This window comes from Emys orbicularis, chromosome 1 (genome assembly GCF_028017835.1).
Source record: "Emys orbicularis isolate rEmyOrb1 chromosome 1, rEmyOrb1.hap1, whole genome shotgun sequence".
NCBI classification, from domain to species: domain Eukaryota; kingdom Metazoa; phylum Chordata; order Testudines; family Emydidae; genus Emys; species Emys orbicularis.
Window position 1 is genome coordinate 286,834,809 of NC_088683.1, and position 18,434 is coordinate 286,853,242.

Genomic DNA, 18,434 nt, shown 5'->3' on the forward strand with positions numbered 1-18,434 from the left:
GGTAACTGTCTTGGGAAATCTGTAAGGGTACTCAGTACACACTGACAGTTGTCCAGTTTTAGACTCAGGATCCTACTGGGGGTCCCGGTCTTCTGAACCTTACAAGTGGCAACTCTGTTCTCTACTCCATAGCCAATTCTCTCCATCTCCCAGCTAATGCCATTGAAATCAAACAAGTTTCTAACCCCAATTTTTATCCATTATAGAAGACAGTACTATTATTGTTCATTTGTAGTGCAGTAGTGTGTAGTGGCTCTAATCAAGAATCAGTGCTAGATCCCACCCAAACAGACAGTAAAAAGAAAGTCCCTGCCCCCACAGTGGTCCAGTGGGGAATAGCCAGATAATGATAATTTTCAGGAGCAGAATTCTTTTTAAAAGAATTCCAAACTTGTTAGAGGAAGTTATTGTTCCAATATATCTTAACACATTACTGATGCACAACAGTATTGTATATATCCTCAGAGAGTAAAACAAAGGTGATATTGAATACCTTTTGTGCTTCACAGGAGATGTGGTGGTGGTGGTGGTAGTAGTGGTTGATGTATTTGAAGGAGTCCAGGACTGTCTGTTAACGAAAGAGACTTAGTTTGCTCATTGTTTTTCAGTGAAGTTATGATTTTAATTGATAAACTAAGGAATGGGTTCTTTACTATCACAGCACTCTTTAAAGGATGGAGTTATAAACACTAATTGGTACAATTATAGCTACATATGTTGGCTAAGATTTTCAAAAGTGATTAGTGATTTCAGGAGCCTCAGTTTTGTATGCCCAATGTAAGATACGTTGAAGGGTCCTTATATTCAGAGGGTATTCTGAAAAAATCAGACCACTTTAAAGTGTCTAAATTGGGCACCCAAAATCATTAGCCACTTGTAAAAATCTTGACCATTATATCCATCCATGTCACTACACTACATTTTATAGCCACCAAAACATTAAAAAAATCTCCTTTTTTCACATTTTGAAATGTATGTTTCTTAATTAGATACTATTATTGTGGCAATGTTGTACATTCCCTTCATCTTCATCAGGTGTGCCATAGTATGCATAGATCAGGAACGAGGTTATCCGTAACCAAAGCTAGCAACCACTTCCATCAGCACTGGTTTGGTTTCAGATGCTTTCTTATTATTAGGCTGGAAGTTCAACAAAGTATGAAGCAGATTTACTGAGGAATGCCGCTATAGGGTCAGCAATCACGTAGTCACCAAAAGCTTTGGAGTTGTAATAAGATCACCAATGATGGCCATAGACTGAACATCCAGCCAGACCATCTTAAGAACCTAGCTAGAGATCAATCTGGGTGGTGCATGATTTACAAGAAGGCTACATCCCTTTGGGAGTTGCCATGATGATGATGATGGATGATAAATGCTGTACATTTAAGTACATGCCTACAAGACTATTTGACATTCTACCCTACAGCTATTTCCTCATAAGAGGTTTGCATTTCATAAGTTATTGTCCTATTGTCTCAACTTTTGAACTAGTGAGGATAAATATAGTATGGAATCTATCACAATTCTTGTTATGAACATTCATCAGGGGAACATGTGTAGAGGGCCAGTGCAAAGCCTATGTACCATTTAAGTCCCACCATGCGTCCTCTTTTGAATTTCCCTCTAGGCATATTCAGAATTATCTCCAGCCAGAACATAAAACCCAGTTTATATGACATTTCACATATCTTTAACATACTGATTTACAACAAAGTTGTGAGAAAGCTTAATACGAAAGCATAGTCTCACTTGCACTGTATGTGTCATAGTCACTCAGTTTCACTTTAGAGTTATCTCACCACTTCCCAGGGTTACACTTACGTATAGCGTTTGCTTATCATAACCAACTATATTGGACATAATTTATCACTGATATAACTGACATTGAATGAAGTTGGACCAGCGGGGAATTTGACCAATTGCATTTATAAATATAATAGCTGAGCTTTTATGACCTTTATCTTCTTAAATGGAGACAAATTACTCATGTGCCAACAGTAATTTAGAAGGTATGTTTTCAGTATTGTTCACCAAACACTAGTATATATTTAATGTGGTCATCCCTGACTCAACAAAAAATCTAGAACTGGTCAAAACTTTTTGCCAATGGAAAATTGAGTTTGAATAAATGAAAATTTTCACAGAAAGTGTCTGATTTCCTCCAAATTGTTAGATATTTTTCTTTGAAAAACCAAAAACCTCCAACACAATTTTTTTTTGTTTTAGCTGCCAAAAATTCTTTCAGTTTTTCAGTTTTCATTTGTTCAACGAAGTCAAAGTTTTCTGCTGAAAAGTTTGATGAAAACGTTTTTCACCTAAATTAAAAAAAAATTCTCACCAGCTCTGAAATCTTTGTCACATCACACATCATTGTTTATGCTCTCTATTCATCCTTGATATATGGCATCACTAATAAAATAACAGTAATAAGAACGTATAAGGATCTTTTTAAGAGTTAGCAGGTCTCAGACTCTTACCTGTTAGTTGTCCTATTATCTAAGGGTGGGGAATTATTTGCTTTATCAGTATCTCTTGTGTCTGAAATTCTGTATAGAAATACAGAACAAAATTCATTTTCATAAAACATTTAGATTAGAATCATGTCTTTAAAAATACACTAAGAATAAAATGACATCATCAACTATTACCTGGTGAGGCTGCATAGCTTCTGACAGCCAGTACATCAGATGTTGATGAGTAAGAATAGTATAGTAACTGAACCAATACACATAATTTCAACGCATGCATGTGACTGAAAAAAAGATTATAAACTATGTCCAAATTCTGAATGGTTAAATATCCTGTAACTACCACAGTCGTCATTAAAATGAAATGATTAGAATTTTTCCTTTAAACTGGCTGTGACTACTATTAAGATCAAACTGTTAGAAAGTCTTTTGATGAGGCAGTACTGTATATTTATAATCAAACCCCTCTTCCACTGTCCCATGAGAGGTACAATGTTCTCTCATGATGGCTTTTAGAGATCAATGTGATTTGAAGAAACTCTAGTACAGAATCAGTGATGGAATAGACGTGTGACCTTCTGGGGTAACATTAGCCAAAGAGGTTAGATTATTTGTACTTAATATTGATTTTATTCAGCCATTAGATTTGCATTAAGGATCAAGCACATGACTTTTCATGACTTTTATGGATGCTATAGTCATTGCCTAAAACTTTTCCAAACTGTTAGTGAATTCACTATTAGAATAAGATAGCATTTTTATCTTTCACTAAAGTCTGAGTATCACAAAGATTCTAGCAGAACTGATAACACTTACCAAGTTCTAGCCTCATTCCATGTGTGGAACTCCCTTTGGTATCAATAGGAGTTCTGCACAAAGTTCAAGTGTACAATATATACTTTAAGGTTGATTATAAACACTAATTTGGGGTTGTTTATCTTAAATGTTTGGCTTAAATAACTGAAAGCAGTTGAAGAGCTCTGAAGAAAAAAAAATACCCGAAGAAGAGCGATGTGGCACACAAAAGCTTCTTTCTTTCACCAACAGAAGTTGGTCCAATAAAACAAGGGTTCTCAACCTTTTTCTTTCTGAAGCCCACCCCAACATATTATTAAAAATGCCACGGCCCACCTGTGTCACAATAACTGGTTTTCTGCATATAAAAGCCAGGGCTGGCATTACGGGGTAGCAAGCAGGGCAATTACCTAGGGCCTCATGTCACAAGGGCCCCCACAGAGCTACATTGCTTGGCTTCAAGCTTGGGTGGCGGAGCTTAGGGCCTGGGCTTCAGCCCCATATGGCAGGGCTTTGGTTTTCTGCCCTGAGCCCCAGCAAATCTAATGCTGGCCCTGGTTGGTGGCCCCCCAGAATCCTGCTCGTGGCCCCCCAAGGGGCCTCGGACCCATGGTGAGAATCACTGCAATAAAAGATATTATCTCACTCACTTGTCGCTGAAAAATGGTTGTCAGTCAAGTCCCATTTATTTAAATACAAAAATGAAAATAATTCCAGTTATTTTTTTTATAAAAGAGTGCCTATTCAGTGCAATAGACACAGAACAATAATTAGCCATGTTCAGTCAGAGAACTACTAATCAGATGTCACTGACTGAAACAAAGAATTACATATTCTGCCTTCAGATACACAGATGGGCGCTGATTGCTTTCAATGGAAATTCTTGCATAGCCATTCCAGGGCCCAATCTGTGCAACGTGTTTTCTAGATTTTTTTTTTTTAATTCTTAAAATTAGATATATAAGTAGTTCAAGTTGCTCATGCCCCAGGCAATTTGTGACTGTAGCCTGCAGTTATTCAGCAGACCACTAGAGGTCTCACTAAGCTTGCTAACATTACAGGGGCCATAGGGATGAAAATTTCTTAAAGTAATTCTCAACCGGCTGTTATTCACTGAGACTTACATGCTTGTCCTTCATTCTGCTTTTTATTGAGGACATTGCAGAAAAATCCAAATCTACATCTTTAATTTCCCTAGTGTTACTGTCCCAACATCTCAGCCTCTCGTGGCAACAATGGAGTGGAAGCCTGAGCTTGGCATAAGTGTTCTTTTCATTTACTTCAATCGCCTTTTTCAAGACTCAGATATCATAGAAGGCAATTGTTAGTGTTTATTCTTCACCGCATCAGTTTTGGAGTCAGTAATATTTTGTACAAAGAAGTAAAAGCATAAAGATCATCATGATGACTAGCTGATTTTAAGGCATGTCTTCCACCTCTTTCCCACATATCTAATTAGTTCTCAATAAGACGGGAGAAACAATCTGGGTAAAATAAGACAATCCCCTTCCCCCACACTTCTCATAAATAAAGTAGGGGTTTATGATACATTGTGGGAGGGAAGTGTAGGGACTCGGAAGGAATGAGAAATTTGGGTGAGGCTCCCTCAATGTGAACATTTGAGGCTCGCCCGTTGCTATTTCACATACATGACAGAGACTGTATTTGCTGGCAGAAAAGTTGTATATATTTATATGTCACACAGAGGACCCAATTCTCCACTCACTTGCATGGGAGTAAATCAGAAGGAATTCCATTTACAAAGGAAATCCCTTTTTATAGTAGAACCTATTCAGTGCTACAGACACAGAATAATAAAAATAGGAACTCCCTTTTGAAGGTGCATCAACATAAACTTATGTGCAAACTGGTACACCATTCTGCTATCTGAATGCTTTCTGGACACAGAACTATGCAACCAATATATCCCTCTTCACATAGGCGCTGATTCAGTGGGTGCTCTGGGGCTGGAGCACCCACGGAAAAAAATTAGAGGGTGCTCAGCAGCCACCGGCAGTCCCGTGGATCAGCGCCTCCCTCCCCCGCCCACGCCTCCTTGTGTCGCAGATCAGCTGTTCAGCAGCATGGGGGGAGAGGAGGAGGAGCGGGACAGGAAGAGGTTGGGGAGGGAATGGGAAGAGGCAGGGCAGGGATGGAGCGGAAAGAGGTGGGGCAGGGGTGAGGGCTTGGGGGAGGGGTGGAGTGGGGGCAGGGCCCAGGGCAGAGCGAGGGTGGGGCCTGGGGCAGAGCAGGGGTGGGAAGAGGTGGGGCAGGGGTGTGGCTTGAGGGAAGGGGTGGGGTGGGATGGGGTGGGGCCTGGGACGGAGCCGGGGTCGAGCACCACCCAGAAACAGAGGAAGTCAGTGCCTATGCCTCCTCAAGACAAAAGATCTTGGAGGGAAAAATACACGTAGAGTAGTTTTAGAAAATAAATAAATCAGACTACCGTGGTATAAATGCAAAAGTTAATATGCCACTCACGCCATTTTACTTGTTAATACTTCTCCTTTTGTAGACAAAACATATACAAAACACCACTTGCATGACAATGACAAAATATTGTATATAAGAATATGCTACCTGTCTAAAGTAGTATCAGATCTGTATCGGCCAAGTAAAACTTTCTGATCTTCCTTTTCATTCAAGTTACTGTTATAAAGAAAAATTAGTTAGACATGTAATTAAAAACAAACTATTTTTAAAGTTTGCATTTGTTTGCAAAAATGACATTTTATTCTAAATAAGCATATATACAAATATATTTTAACATTTTTATTCATTTGATCAAAATGAAAACAATATGCAAATGTTGATGTAAGACATTATGCAGTACTCCAATATATTCAGAGTTAAAGGCCAGATCCTGTTCCCATTGAAGTCGATAGGAGGTAAGTAATTAATAATAATGGGAGGAAGAGCAGGGTCAAATTGAACAAAACAAGTTCTTTGCATAAACAAGACTTTAGTGTGTGTATTTTCCTTTATCTCTGGCAATACCATTTGACAGATGTATAGACATACTACTTACTGTACCTGTGTAAACTATCTTGAGATTTGTATTGGTTAAGCACAACTCTGCCATAGTTTTCATTAGTACTGCAATTAAAAAAAAGTCAGATCTTTGGTGAAAATCAAATTATTTAAACAAAGATCAATTGCTTGACAACGATTTATGTCTTGACTCAGATCTAACACCAGTTTTAAACCATTTTAACTCCACTGACAGCAGCTCTTGTCTGTACGCTCTTTGGAATGGGGACTGTCTCTTATTATGTATTTGTATGGTGCCTAGCACAATGGATGCCTGAACTTGATTGCGGCTTCTAGGCATTATTGTAACACCAATCATAATAATAGGGCACCACAATAGGTTAAAGTATTGGTCCTGATGCAATTAAGTTCCTTAAATGAATGTGTCAACATTAAATGATTGGCATTTTTCCAGACATGGAAAATCAGGTATTCCAGTAATCAAAGCATAAGGGAATGTCATCTTGAGCCCATCCCGTGAGGTGCTGAGCACATCTAGTGAGGTGCTGTGCACCCCAAGCTCCCACTGAGGTAACAGTGGAAGTTAAGGATGTTAACAGCTTGCAGGAGGCATTCAGCAGCACTTCAGGGTTGGGCCAATAGAGATTTTATAGTGAAATAAATGCAAACCCACTTGCTAAAGCATTACTCTTGCAAAAAATTAGATAATAGAATAAATTTAAAAATAAATAGAAGAGTATGTTAACCTGCAGTCAGGGAAAATATGCTGCATATGATCTTTACTGCCTGAACTGAAATTAATTCTTTCCTTACCTCTCCTCCTCAGGTCTTTTCTTTATCCAGCTGCTATCCTGCAACAGGGTCCTTCGCTTGCTGTTGTCATCATGAACAACCTGTTGTCTGCTTTTCCCTGTAAGAGTGGGACTCTTCGTATCTATCAATGCAGAAGCACAGCTATTGAAAAAACTATGCGATAAAGGTCTAAAACTTAGAATTGCATTAGGAATACTTGTTTTTCTGAGAAAGTTTGCAATATACCTATATATATTTATGGCACAAACTGAATCTTTAGATATTACACACGAAGATCAAGGCTTCTTTAATATCAGTCTGTTAAGCCACATGTACAATCATTCAGCAGGTCATTTGGGTATTAGAAGTTACCTTCCTAAGTGTTCCATGTTTTACCAATAAATAACCTGCTGTGCTGCAACCAGTGTAGAAGTCCCTGAATCCCACTTTACCAATTTGAATTCACAATTTCAGTTTAAAAATCAGCAGCTTGATTTACTTCTGAATGAACACAGAGTTGATTTGATGAGTGAATTAGAAAATATCCATTAATGTGTTACAAACATGCAAAATAACCTTAACAAACAGTCTTAATGCCTGGTACACTGAAGAATATTATTTCACATGATCCATGAGAACATATTCTCAGTGTATTAGACAGCTGTGAATAATTGTGCTTTTAGTGGTAGTTTGGCCCCATGGGAAAAGCCTCCCTGTTCATTCTTAAGCCTATTACAGCTATATCCTTTTCTCCCCGTCTGAGCTCCTTACCATCACTTTGTTTTCTACCATTACTGCACCTTCCCTTTAATTGTGTGTTCAGTTGCAGTGGAGGCTCAATCCTGCAGTCATGACACATGGAAACTCCTTTTGAAGCCAAGTTGGAGGTGACAAATTAGACATATGACATGTACACACGAGACCCTCATTAAGGACACGCACTTACTCAATAAATTGGAGTGCTAAGAAACAATGGGTTCTGCACCCTTTCTTTTGGGAAGCCTATTGGATTATCTCTATAATGTGCCTAGCCTCTGAGCACCATACAAAAAAACCTTCAAAACTCCTTGCTTCACTCAAAATGGATTTGAGCAGATATAACTAAACGTCATTCAGATTGAAAGTATATGGTTATACTCTTTGTGTTTGGAAAGACATATCACTTCACAAACAGAGTACACACAGTCGGTATTGGGTTCATTTGTCGCACCAGTATTTTGCTCTGACTTGTGAAAAGAGGAAGCCAAGTTCCTTTTATCCATGAAATTCAAGTGTAGTGACAAGTATGAAGAACCACAAATACACAGGCCAGATAGAGGAAGCGAAACACAGCAAAGGACATGATTGTTTGTTTTAAGGGAGAGTGCCTGGAGTACGTGCTTCAGAAATATTTTCTTTACTGAAAAAACAATGTCAGAGTACAAAGATGGAATTCTGTATTACATTTAAAATCAAGAAAAGATTGCAAGCCATAACATGTCCTCTACCATTTTCTGTGGTTCCCTGTGGGATGATTGGGATGTTCACAAGGACAGGTTTTTTCACTGGACCAGTGATGTTACCAATATTTTAATATAAGCTTCCAAAAATGTCTTCCTAATTTCTCCTTCTCTTACGCTGTGGTATATCCTTTGTACCATGCACTTAGATTCATAGGTTTTTAAGGCCAGAAGTAGTCATTATAATCATTTAGTCTGACTGCCTCCTAACACAAGCCAAAGAACCTCACCCAATAATTTCTGCAGCAAGCCCATAACTTCTGTTTGAGCTATAGCATATCTTTTAGTAAGATATCCATTTTTCATTTAAAATCTTCAAGTGATAGGGAGTCCAGTGCATTTCTACATACGTTGTTCCAATAGTTAACTACCCTCACTGTTAAAAATCTACACCTTAATTCTTGCAGAATGGAGGGGTGAAGGAGTGAGAAAGGTATTCATTTTTTTTCCATTTAAACATTTTTTCCTCGTAGCTACAGTCAAAGATGGAGGCAGCACCAATTAGCAAACTAACCTATATTAAATGCACTTGCTATAAAATGTATACTTTGCTCAGTGTATTGATAATATAGCACAGTATTCAGTAGTATAGTGATGGACATGGAATAACAACAACAATAGGCAGGCAGACAAATAGAACTTCCGACATTTGACAACTGAGGATGGAGGTTTGAAGACTTTGTAGAGGGAACTGTACACTCTCCCCCCCTCCAAGTAATTTTGTTTAATACCTTACATCTGGTGCAAAACGTTTGCTCTTCAAAATTATTTTTATGAGCCCCAAGCATAAAAGCCATCTTCAGCAAGAATGGGTTAGCAGTATCCAAAAGGAAGAACTCCATCGGAAGTAAGGAAATCTTCCCAACACTCCCTTCATATTGATAGCATAATTTTAGCAAAGGACTCCTGCAAACCCTTTCCAACACATTTAAGGTTCTGCTCTAAAGTCAGTTACAGTCTCACACGTCTCTAAAAATCTGCTATTACGCATAAGCACAAGCATAGATGTGGTGTTTTCAAGATGCACATCAATATATACCCAAGAGTACATCAAGCCTAGTGTGTGGAACATTCATTTCTCCCCAGTGGCATATCATGAAAGTGAAATTACTCCAAAAGTCCATTTTGGATTTTTTAATCATATTTCTTAATTTAAATAATCCAATTAACTTGAAACGAAGCCCCATCTAGAGGCAGCAGCTAAACAATATGCATTTAATGTTTGCTTGTAATACTGCAGTGCAAATAGTTTACTGTTAATGTGCGTTTCTACTGTATGTGTGGCCCAATCTGCATCAAATTGTATCTGTACTGATCAAGTCAAGGATGACATATATTAATGTGCTTATACAGATTTAATGTATATATTTTGCTGCAGCTTGCCTTAGTCCTTGAGCAAGTACAAAAGGGAGGGGAGGATACAAGGAACAACCTTTAATGCATCTGCAAAACTGAGCTGTAAGCTTTACTTGGCGCCGATCACATGCTGTAGCCATTTCAAGGGTGTAACGGTGGCTTTGCTCCACAAGAATTCCTGTTTGAGGTGTTCTCCTTTGTGTAGTGAGGTTCCTTGCAGGGGCGGCTCCAGGCACCAGTGCAGCAAGCGCGTGCCTGGGGCGGCAAGCTGTGGGGGGCAGCCTGCCGGTTGCCGTGAGGGCGGCAGTCAGGCAGTCTTTGGCGGCATGCCTGCGGGAGGTCCGCCGGTCCCGCGCTTTCGGCGGTGGGGACACTGAAGGCGCGGCACCGGCGGACTTCCCGCAGGCATGCAGCCGAATCTCAGTGACCAGCGGACCGCTCGCAGGCGTGCCGCTGAAAGCCGCCTGACTGCCGTGCTTGGGGCGGCAAAAAACATAGAGCCACCCCTGGTTCCTTGCTATCCCCTATGGATGCTCTGTGGCAATGCAGCAACTAACAGAGATTTATATTTCAGTTATTTAAAATAGCTGTATAAACATATTTGCTTAAAACCAAGGAAAACATTTTAATTAGGGCTGTCAATTGATCGCAGTTAACTCAAGCAATTAACTCAAAGCATCTGAATGCTTGTCCTAAAGGACAAGCATCTTATTTTCCACACTTTACAGCTGGTTGATCTAGAAAACTAGCTTAGTTTTTAATAAATTTAAACTCAAAGCAAATTAACTTGATTAAAAAAATTAATCGCGATTAATCGGACTTTTAATCGTACTGTTAAACAATAATAGAATGCCAATTGAAATTTATTATAAATAGTTTTTGATGTTTTTCTACATTTTCAACTATATTGATTTCAATTACAACACAGAATACAAAGTGTACAGTGTTTTGTTTTTGAGTGCAGTTATGTAACAAAAAAATTCTACATTTGTAATTTGCACTTTCACGATAAAGATTGCACTACAGTACTTATAAGAAGTGAAGTGAAAAACACTATTTCTTTTGTTTATCTTTTTTACAGTGCAAATATTTGTAATAAAAATAATAATATAAAGTGAGCACTGTACACTTTTTATTCTGTTACAATTTAAATCAATATATTTGAAAATGTAGAAAAACATACAACATATTTAAATAAATGGTATTCTATTACTGTTTAACAATGTGATTAGAACTGCGATTAATCATGATTTTTAAAAAATCTCATGATTAATCGCGATTAATTTTTGTAATCGTTTGACAGTCCTAATTTTAATAGCTCAGGGGGAGGACTCTGGGTGTCCAGCCAAAACCAGAACCTGAAGTGCTTGAAATCTTTTGAGATTTTTAACGCAATTGTGTCAAATGCAAAAGAATAGGTGTCATTAGACTTCTAATAAGCATCTGGACATTTATCCAAGCAGAATCCAAACTCCCAACCTTTTGCCATCAGTCTTTTCCTAATCACTATCCATATTTCTCCTTTTTAAGGCATTATTACAGACAGGGTTGACAGTACGAAAAATCTTGCCTGACAACCACCAATCAATTATATTTTCTTTCCCTCTGCCCCAAATCCTCTTTCCTCAGTCTCTCCCTCTCCAACAATCTGAAATTACAGGGTGTATTGGGGAGAGGGACAATGTTGCAGGGAGTAAGCCTGCCCCTCCCTTTCTCTCTCTGCAACGCCTTAGCCTGCTCTGCTCACACTGCTTCCCTCAACAGCCGCTGAGCATGTCCCCCGCTATGCTGCTCCTTGGTCTCCAGGGTAACCACAGGCACTAATGCGAGCAGAAGCCATGCTCTATCCCCGCTGTTTCCCTCCCCCACTCCTCCCTTGTGTGGTGCTGGCATTCCCAGCACTTCAACCAGAATGAAAATGCTGATAAGGATCAAGCAGCACTGCTGCCTCCACCTCCCAAACCGGTCCTCACATGCATTACTTAATCAAATAAGTAGTCCGCCATTGTTCTAGGGTGGGCAGCATGCAGTCTGATTTGAAACCGTGTTGTGTTGAAACAAGAATATGGAGGGCACAATGGCACTTGGATTAGGTTCACATACCGCATACATGCAATGAAAAGGGCTTGTTATTTCCCCCTATGCTTTAAATACCCTGAAAGTAACAGCATCAACATACCACTTTGATTAGGGGATGATTTTCCTACGGTGAAGGTTGACATTTTATTCAGGGATGTATCCTCCTTTGGGATCTAAAAGAAAAAACATTAAAGAACAACACTGTGGTGAGATTAAGAATTAGCAACAAAGACAGTTAGAAATGTTTTGGATGGTGAAACATGCTGTATCTTGAAGAGTTTTAGCAGGATGTAGTATTAATAGCTGGATTTCAAAATTTAAATGCATCTTAGTAAATACTCGCTACAAATCAGAACCTGATCAAGAAATATTTGAGGTCTTCAAGGAGTCATGAAAGCCTCTCATAGCCAATGATATCAGTAGAATATGAACTGTCCAAACCTTAATACTAACAATCTGATACATGAATTCATACAAACAAAAAAATCACATCTGAAATGTTGGGCTGTTGCAAATACTTCAAATTCTTTAATAATTTGAGACGTAATTTATTAAAAACTAAGCTAGTTTTCTAGATCAACCAGCTGTAAAGTGTGGAAAATAAGATGCTTGTCCTAAAGGAGAAGGATTCACAGGATACTAGGATTCACAGGGTATTTTATTAGTATATTAGTGGGGCTAGGTCAGGGTAGTTTGTGCAGCAGGATTTGGATGCTGGAGAAGAGAGAAAAACTGCCATTCCCTTCTGTTACATGTACTATGTTTTAAGATTTTGGGTTGTTTTTCTTCCCCTTTCTCCTCTCTTTTCCCCCTTGCTTCAGTCTTCACTTTCTTTCCTCTTCCCTCTCCAGCTGTCACCTTCATATCCTTTCCTCATTCTCTCTATCACAATCATTCACTCTCTCAGTCCTTTGTCTTCCCCTTGATCCCTTCTGTTCTGTGTACCTGATCTATCACTCGCTTACGCCAGTTTTACACTGAGGTAAGCAAGTAGTGAATCAGGGCCTATATGTGGAGGGGATATTTGCTGGAGGACTTTATTAGAGGTCTGGTGGCAAAAAAAAATTTCTTCAACATATTCATTAATGATCTGGATGATGGGATGGATTGCACCCTCAGCAAGTTCGTAGATGACACTAAGCTGGGGAGAGAGGTAGATACGCTGGAGGGTAGGGATAGGGTCCAGAGTGACCTAGACAAATTGGAAGATTGGGCCAAAAGAAATCTGATGAGGTTCAACAAGGACAAGTGCAGGTGCAGAGTCCTGCGTTTAGGATGGAAGAATCCCATGCACTGCTACAGGCTAGGGACCGACTGGCTAAGCGGCAGTTCTGCAGAAAAGGACCTGGGGATTACAGTGGACAAGAAGCTGGATATGAGTCAACAGTGTGCCCTTGTTGCCAAGAAGGCTAACGGCATATTGGGCTGTGTTAGTAGGAGCGTTGCCAGCAGATTGAGGGAAGTGATTATTCTCCTCTATTCAGCACTGGTGAGGCCACATCTGGAGTATTGCGGCCAGTTTTGGACTCCCAATATAGAAAGGATGTGGACAAATTGGAAAGAGTCCAGCGGAGGGCAATGAAAATAATCAGGGGGCTGGGGCACATGACTTATGAGGAGAGGCTGAGGGAACTGGGCTTATTTAGTCTGCAGAAGAGAAGAGTGAGGGGGAATTTGATAGCAGCCTTCAACTACCTGAAGGGGGGTTCCAAAAAGGATGGAGCTGTTCTCAGTGATGACAGAACAAGGAGCAATGGTCTCAAGTTGCAGTGGGGAAGGTCTAGGTTGGATATTTGGAAAAACTTTTTCACTAGGAGGGTGGTGAAGCCCTGGAATGGGTTACCTCTGGAGGTGGTGGAATCTCCATCCTTAGAGATTTTTAAGGCTCAGCTTCACAAAGCCCTGGCTGGGATGATTTAGTCGGGGTTGGTCCTGCTTTGAGCAGGGGGTTGGCCTAGATGACCTCCTGAGGTCTCTTCCAACCCTAATCTTCTATAATTCTATGAACATTATATTAGGACAGAGCTAGGGGTGGTCCCTAAGGGTATGCATACACTGTTGTTGGGAGCGTGTCTCGCAGCTCAGGTTGACAGACTCGCACTAGTGGGGCTCAGGTTAGCACACTAAAAATAACTGTGTAGACCTTGCTTTGACATTTGGACTCGGGCTGGAGCTCAGGCTCTGAAGCTCACCCCATTCCTTAGGCTTCAGAGTCCTAGCTCCAGCCCAAGCCGGAATGCCCACATTGCTATTTTCAGCACAGTAGCATGAGTCTGTCAACCCAGGCGGCGAGACTCACTCCCAATAGTTGTGTAGACGTACCCTCTGGAGCTCATCAGCTGGCTTGCAGTTACTTCAGGTGTCCAGTCTGCTAGAGCTTACAAAAACCAGGACAAAACAGTTATCTGTAAGAATGACAAAGAAATTCTCTGAAAACAGTGACATATGGTTACCCTATTTATTTATACAATTTGAGATTGATGTGATTGTACAATATAATGCAGAGTGGGATGTGAGAATGACAGGCAAGAGTCAGGGCAAGGGGACAAAAAGTTCCTCAAGCTTGGAAAAAAATACTAAGGGCAGGCTTGACAGTATTATTTAAAATTCATGAAAACTAGCACTGACAAGAAATTGCATTTTTACTTTTTTAATTGAGCTTTGCAAAGTCATTCAGTGAAAACGCTCAAGATTCCTGACATCATAATAATAATCAAAACAGGCAAGACTCTGATTAAAGCAAATGGGAATATTTAACAAGGTATTTGTAAAGACAAAAATCAGGTCTGAGTCAGAAAATCTTTAAAAGTTTCCTACACCCTAATATCTCACAATTTAATAAGGAATCTAAATTCCAACATGTTGATATTAAATCACTAACAACACCCTTTCCCTGTTGACTTGTCTGTTGGTACAAAGCATACACTGGCACTGTGTAATGTACAAAATATGTGATTGCATTATTTAGTCCCCACCCAATAAAAATATGTTCAAGGCTCTGGTAAACCTATCTGATTCTGTAATAACTCATAAAATACCCTTTAAAAATTCTGCCAACACATTAAGCAGAGATATCTGAATTATTCCAAAGACATTCAGTGTAAGTTATCATACAGGCATCACTAGTTAGCAATGAGTTTTGTTGCATAATTTAGGGTACCTAAATTGCTATAATCACACGAAAAGCAAGAACACAAGACAGTCTCTGATTAAAAACACACACACACACACCATGGCAACAGCTGACCATCTATTGCTCTTCATTTCATCCAGTACTTGAATAATAGTTTGACATTTTGACACGTTTAACAAGCAATCAACTCTGGCAATGCTTCATCTGAGACAGCCCAGTTGTTTCTACAGAAAGGGATTGGGTTTATTTTCCAATAAAGATTTTGATTTTTTTTTTTAAAGGCAGTTAACCTTTGGAAGCTGAGCACCTCTTTAGGAAAATGAAATCAATTATGGCCCCAACAATCTCAACATGATTTTGGAAAGGCCTACCCTTCTTAATTTTATAGATCTTCCATGATGTCAGGGTAATGCTGATGTAGGTCTTCATAATATGATACCCTTTCCTTTCCTACATGCTTTGAGAAGCAGTGAAATAGTTAACAATGTTACCTCTTAGCGTAGCATTATTGTTATGTGTATAGAATAAATGGGGCAGTTCATTTCAGAACTGTTGTTTCAGGCTCTGAAACTGTTGTTTCAGGCTCCCAGTGGCTGCGGTTCACCGTTCCCGGCCAATGGGAGCTGCGGGAAGCAGAGGCCTACGGACAGTCAACATCAGCAAAATGTCTCGCAGCCCGCAATCAGATTACCCCGATGGGCCGCATGCGGCCCGCGGGCCACAGGTTGCCCACCACTGTATTAAAGGTTTAAATGCAATATAAGATTTTTCTGCTCTACTCTCCAGCTTAGTCAATCAGGAACACAGGAGTCAGTTATTGCGTACAGCTACATTTAAGTAGGTGTAGTTTCCAGCTCATTACCCATGCTAGCTTTGATTGAGCTAATACACTAAAAACAAAAGTGTAGTTGCGGCAGCATGGGTGGTGGGATGGGCTAGTTGCCCAAGAAAGTACCTATAGTCCCGGGCGGAATTATACTCAGGCGGCTAGCCCAAGCCGCAGCCCATGCTGCCACAGCTACACTCCTATTTTTAGCACCCTAGCTCCATCAAAGCTAATGTACATACACTTACTCTGTTTCATTCCCAACAAGTGAAGAGGAATGCAAATAAATTTGAACAAGTGAACCTTTATTAAACCCTGTGGACTACTCTGTCCATGTAGCTGCGTTCCTCCCAGCCTAACTCCCTGGTGTTCCCTGTTCCATCCGTGTCTGTCAATAACCATCTCTCCAGGGAACATTGACCCTCTGACTACTTGACACACCTTCCCTCTGTCACAAACATTTTAACATAAACACTAAAAACAAATAATTTATGCCCAAGCCCCACCCCATGTCCCTTCAATGAGATGTTGCTAGCACATTGCTAAGTTGGTGTCTTGTCTTTACGACAGACTCAGCTGGTTATAGAGTCTTTGAGATAGCTTGGTCTCCTCAACAGACAACCACACTGGGAGAGAACTATCTCTGTCTTTGTCACCTGTCTCCGAATCTGGCAAATTCTCTCTCTGAGGAGTCTCCTCCCTCCTTGTGGGATTGGCTTCGGGACGATTCTCTGTCTCTCCATTCAGTGATGATCTCTGTATCTCTGCAGGCTCTCTCTGGGTGTTGTATCTGCTGATTTATAAGAGTCTTCTGTTCCTTCAGATCACTTGTCACTCCTGCATAGTTGCCTCATATGACCTGGGTGCCTCTGCAGTCCTCACAACTTCTTTAGTCCACTCCTTCTGGTGTCTCTCTAATGGTTAGATCTTCACAGGAGTGCCTGTCTCCAGGGCCAGTAGGTCCTTGGCTGATCTGTCATACTCTACTGCCTGCTTTCTTTGATTATTGGCCAACTACTCTCTGAGGTATCTCCATCCTTCTGTCTGCAATAGGTAGCAGGGTTTTGGTCCTTCATCCCATCAGTGCTTGCGCAGGACTTTTTTGGCCATCTCACCATTATTCTGTGGGTATGCAAGGGAGGAGTTGTGGTGGTCAAACTCCCATATGAGCACAAACTCCTTGAATTCTTCCAAGGCAAATTGGAGTCTGTTATCAATGACTACAGTGTCCGGAACGCCAGATCTTGCAAAGTGGGCCTTCAGTTTGCCAATCACTGACTTGTTTCTTTTATCAGGCAGGGCATTGACCTCCCAGCAGTTTGAGTAGGATCCACTGTAATCAAGTACTGGTTTTCCTTGAAGGTAAATAAGTCCACTCCCACCTTTTCCTCTGGTCGAACAGGCAGCTCACATGGTCTCTTTCTACTGGTGGTTATCACACACCTAACAGGTATCATACCCTATTAACAAGGAGTCCAGTTGTGTATTCATTAATGGCCAGTAAACACGCTTTCAAGCCCAACTAAAACAGCTGTCAATGCCCAGGTGTGAGGTATGTATGTTTTCCATGAAAGCCTTATGTAACGAGGCAAGAAAAACAACTCTCTGCTCTCGAAATATGATTCCATTCCATCCACTCAGCACATCTTTATTTTGAAAATATGGTTCTGCTCCTACCAGTACTTGGTTTTTGTCTTCTGGCCACCCTCATGATATTGCTTTCTTGACTGCCTGTAGTCATAGATGTCCTTTTCCATAGCCTCTTTGATTTCCATCAGCTTTGCTGTTGAAACTGGGTTTTAGTGGGAGCTAGCATGTTAATGGATTCAATGCCCTCATCCCTTTCCCCCAACTTACTCATGCTGGGTATATAGGCACTGCTCAAGGTGTCAGCTAACGTCAATAATTGTCCTGGACAATATCAGATCTCTACCTGGCAGCGCTAGAGGTGCATCAACATGCACTGCAATCTCTTTGGAGCACTGAGAAGGGGCTTTGCCAGGATTGTCTCTAGGAGTTTGTAGTTTGATTGCACTATTACTAGCTGACCACAGAAGTACTGATATAATCGCTCCACCAAATAACACAGCCAGAAGCTCGTTTTCTATTTGTGCGTGCCCCTATTCAGTCTCACAGGGCTCTGCTGGCATGAGAGACTGGCTTTTCCTGCAAAGGAGCTACACCCAAAACTTTCTCCGATGCACCACTGTGATGCGGTGGGGTTCAAACCAGACCAGTAATTGCCTGCCCTGTAGCTCTGGCTGTTCATGCTGGGCAGCTGTGGCTCAGAGCCCTGATACCAGCAGCCTGCTCACAACACAATAGCCTCACCCTGGCTTCCACCAGCCTGGTTACTCCTTTGCAGGGTTACACTAAGAGCCCCTCCAGCCCCGAGTTTCCCCAAAACCATCTCCCCTGTAGTGTCCAGTCCTCTCACTGAACACACGAAACCTTACACGTTCACTGCTCCTTTAAAGAGACAGTACACAGCA

At 40.6% G+C, this 18,434-nt stretch overlaps 1 protein-coding gene across 1 annotated transcript in view; it reads right to left on the reverse strand.

The window, feature by feature from the left end:
- SCEL (sciellin) overlaps positions 1-12,126 on the reverse strand; it is a 54,642-nt gene extending 42,516 nt beyond the window's left edge. The window contains exons 1-6 of the mRNA XM_065423757.1: positions 12,084-12,126; positions 7,071-7,191; positions 6,300-6,362; positions 5,847-5,915; positions 2,481-2,549; positions 494-568 (exon numbers count right to left, since the gene is read on the reverse strand). Of these exons, the coding sequence (XP_065279829.1) occupies positions 494-568; positions 2,481-2,549; positions 5,847-5,915; positions 6,300-6,362; positions 7,071-7,191; positions 12,084-12,126 (440 nt within the window). The remainder of the gene's footprint in view (positions 1-493; positions 569-2,480; positions 2,550-5,846; positions 5,916-6,299; positions 6,363-7,070; positions 7,192-12,083) is intronic.
- Between the last annotated feature and the right edge of the window lie 6,308 nt (positions 12,127-18,434).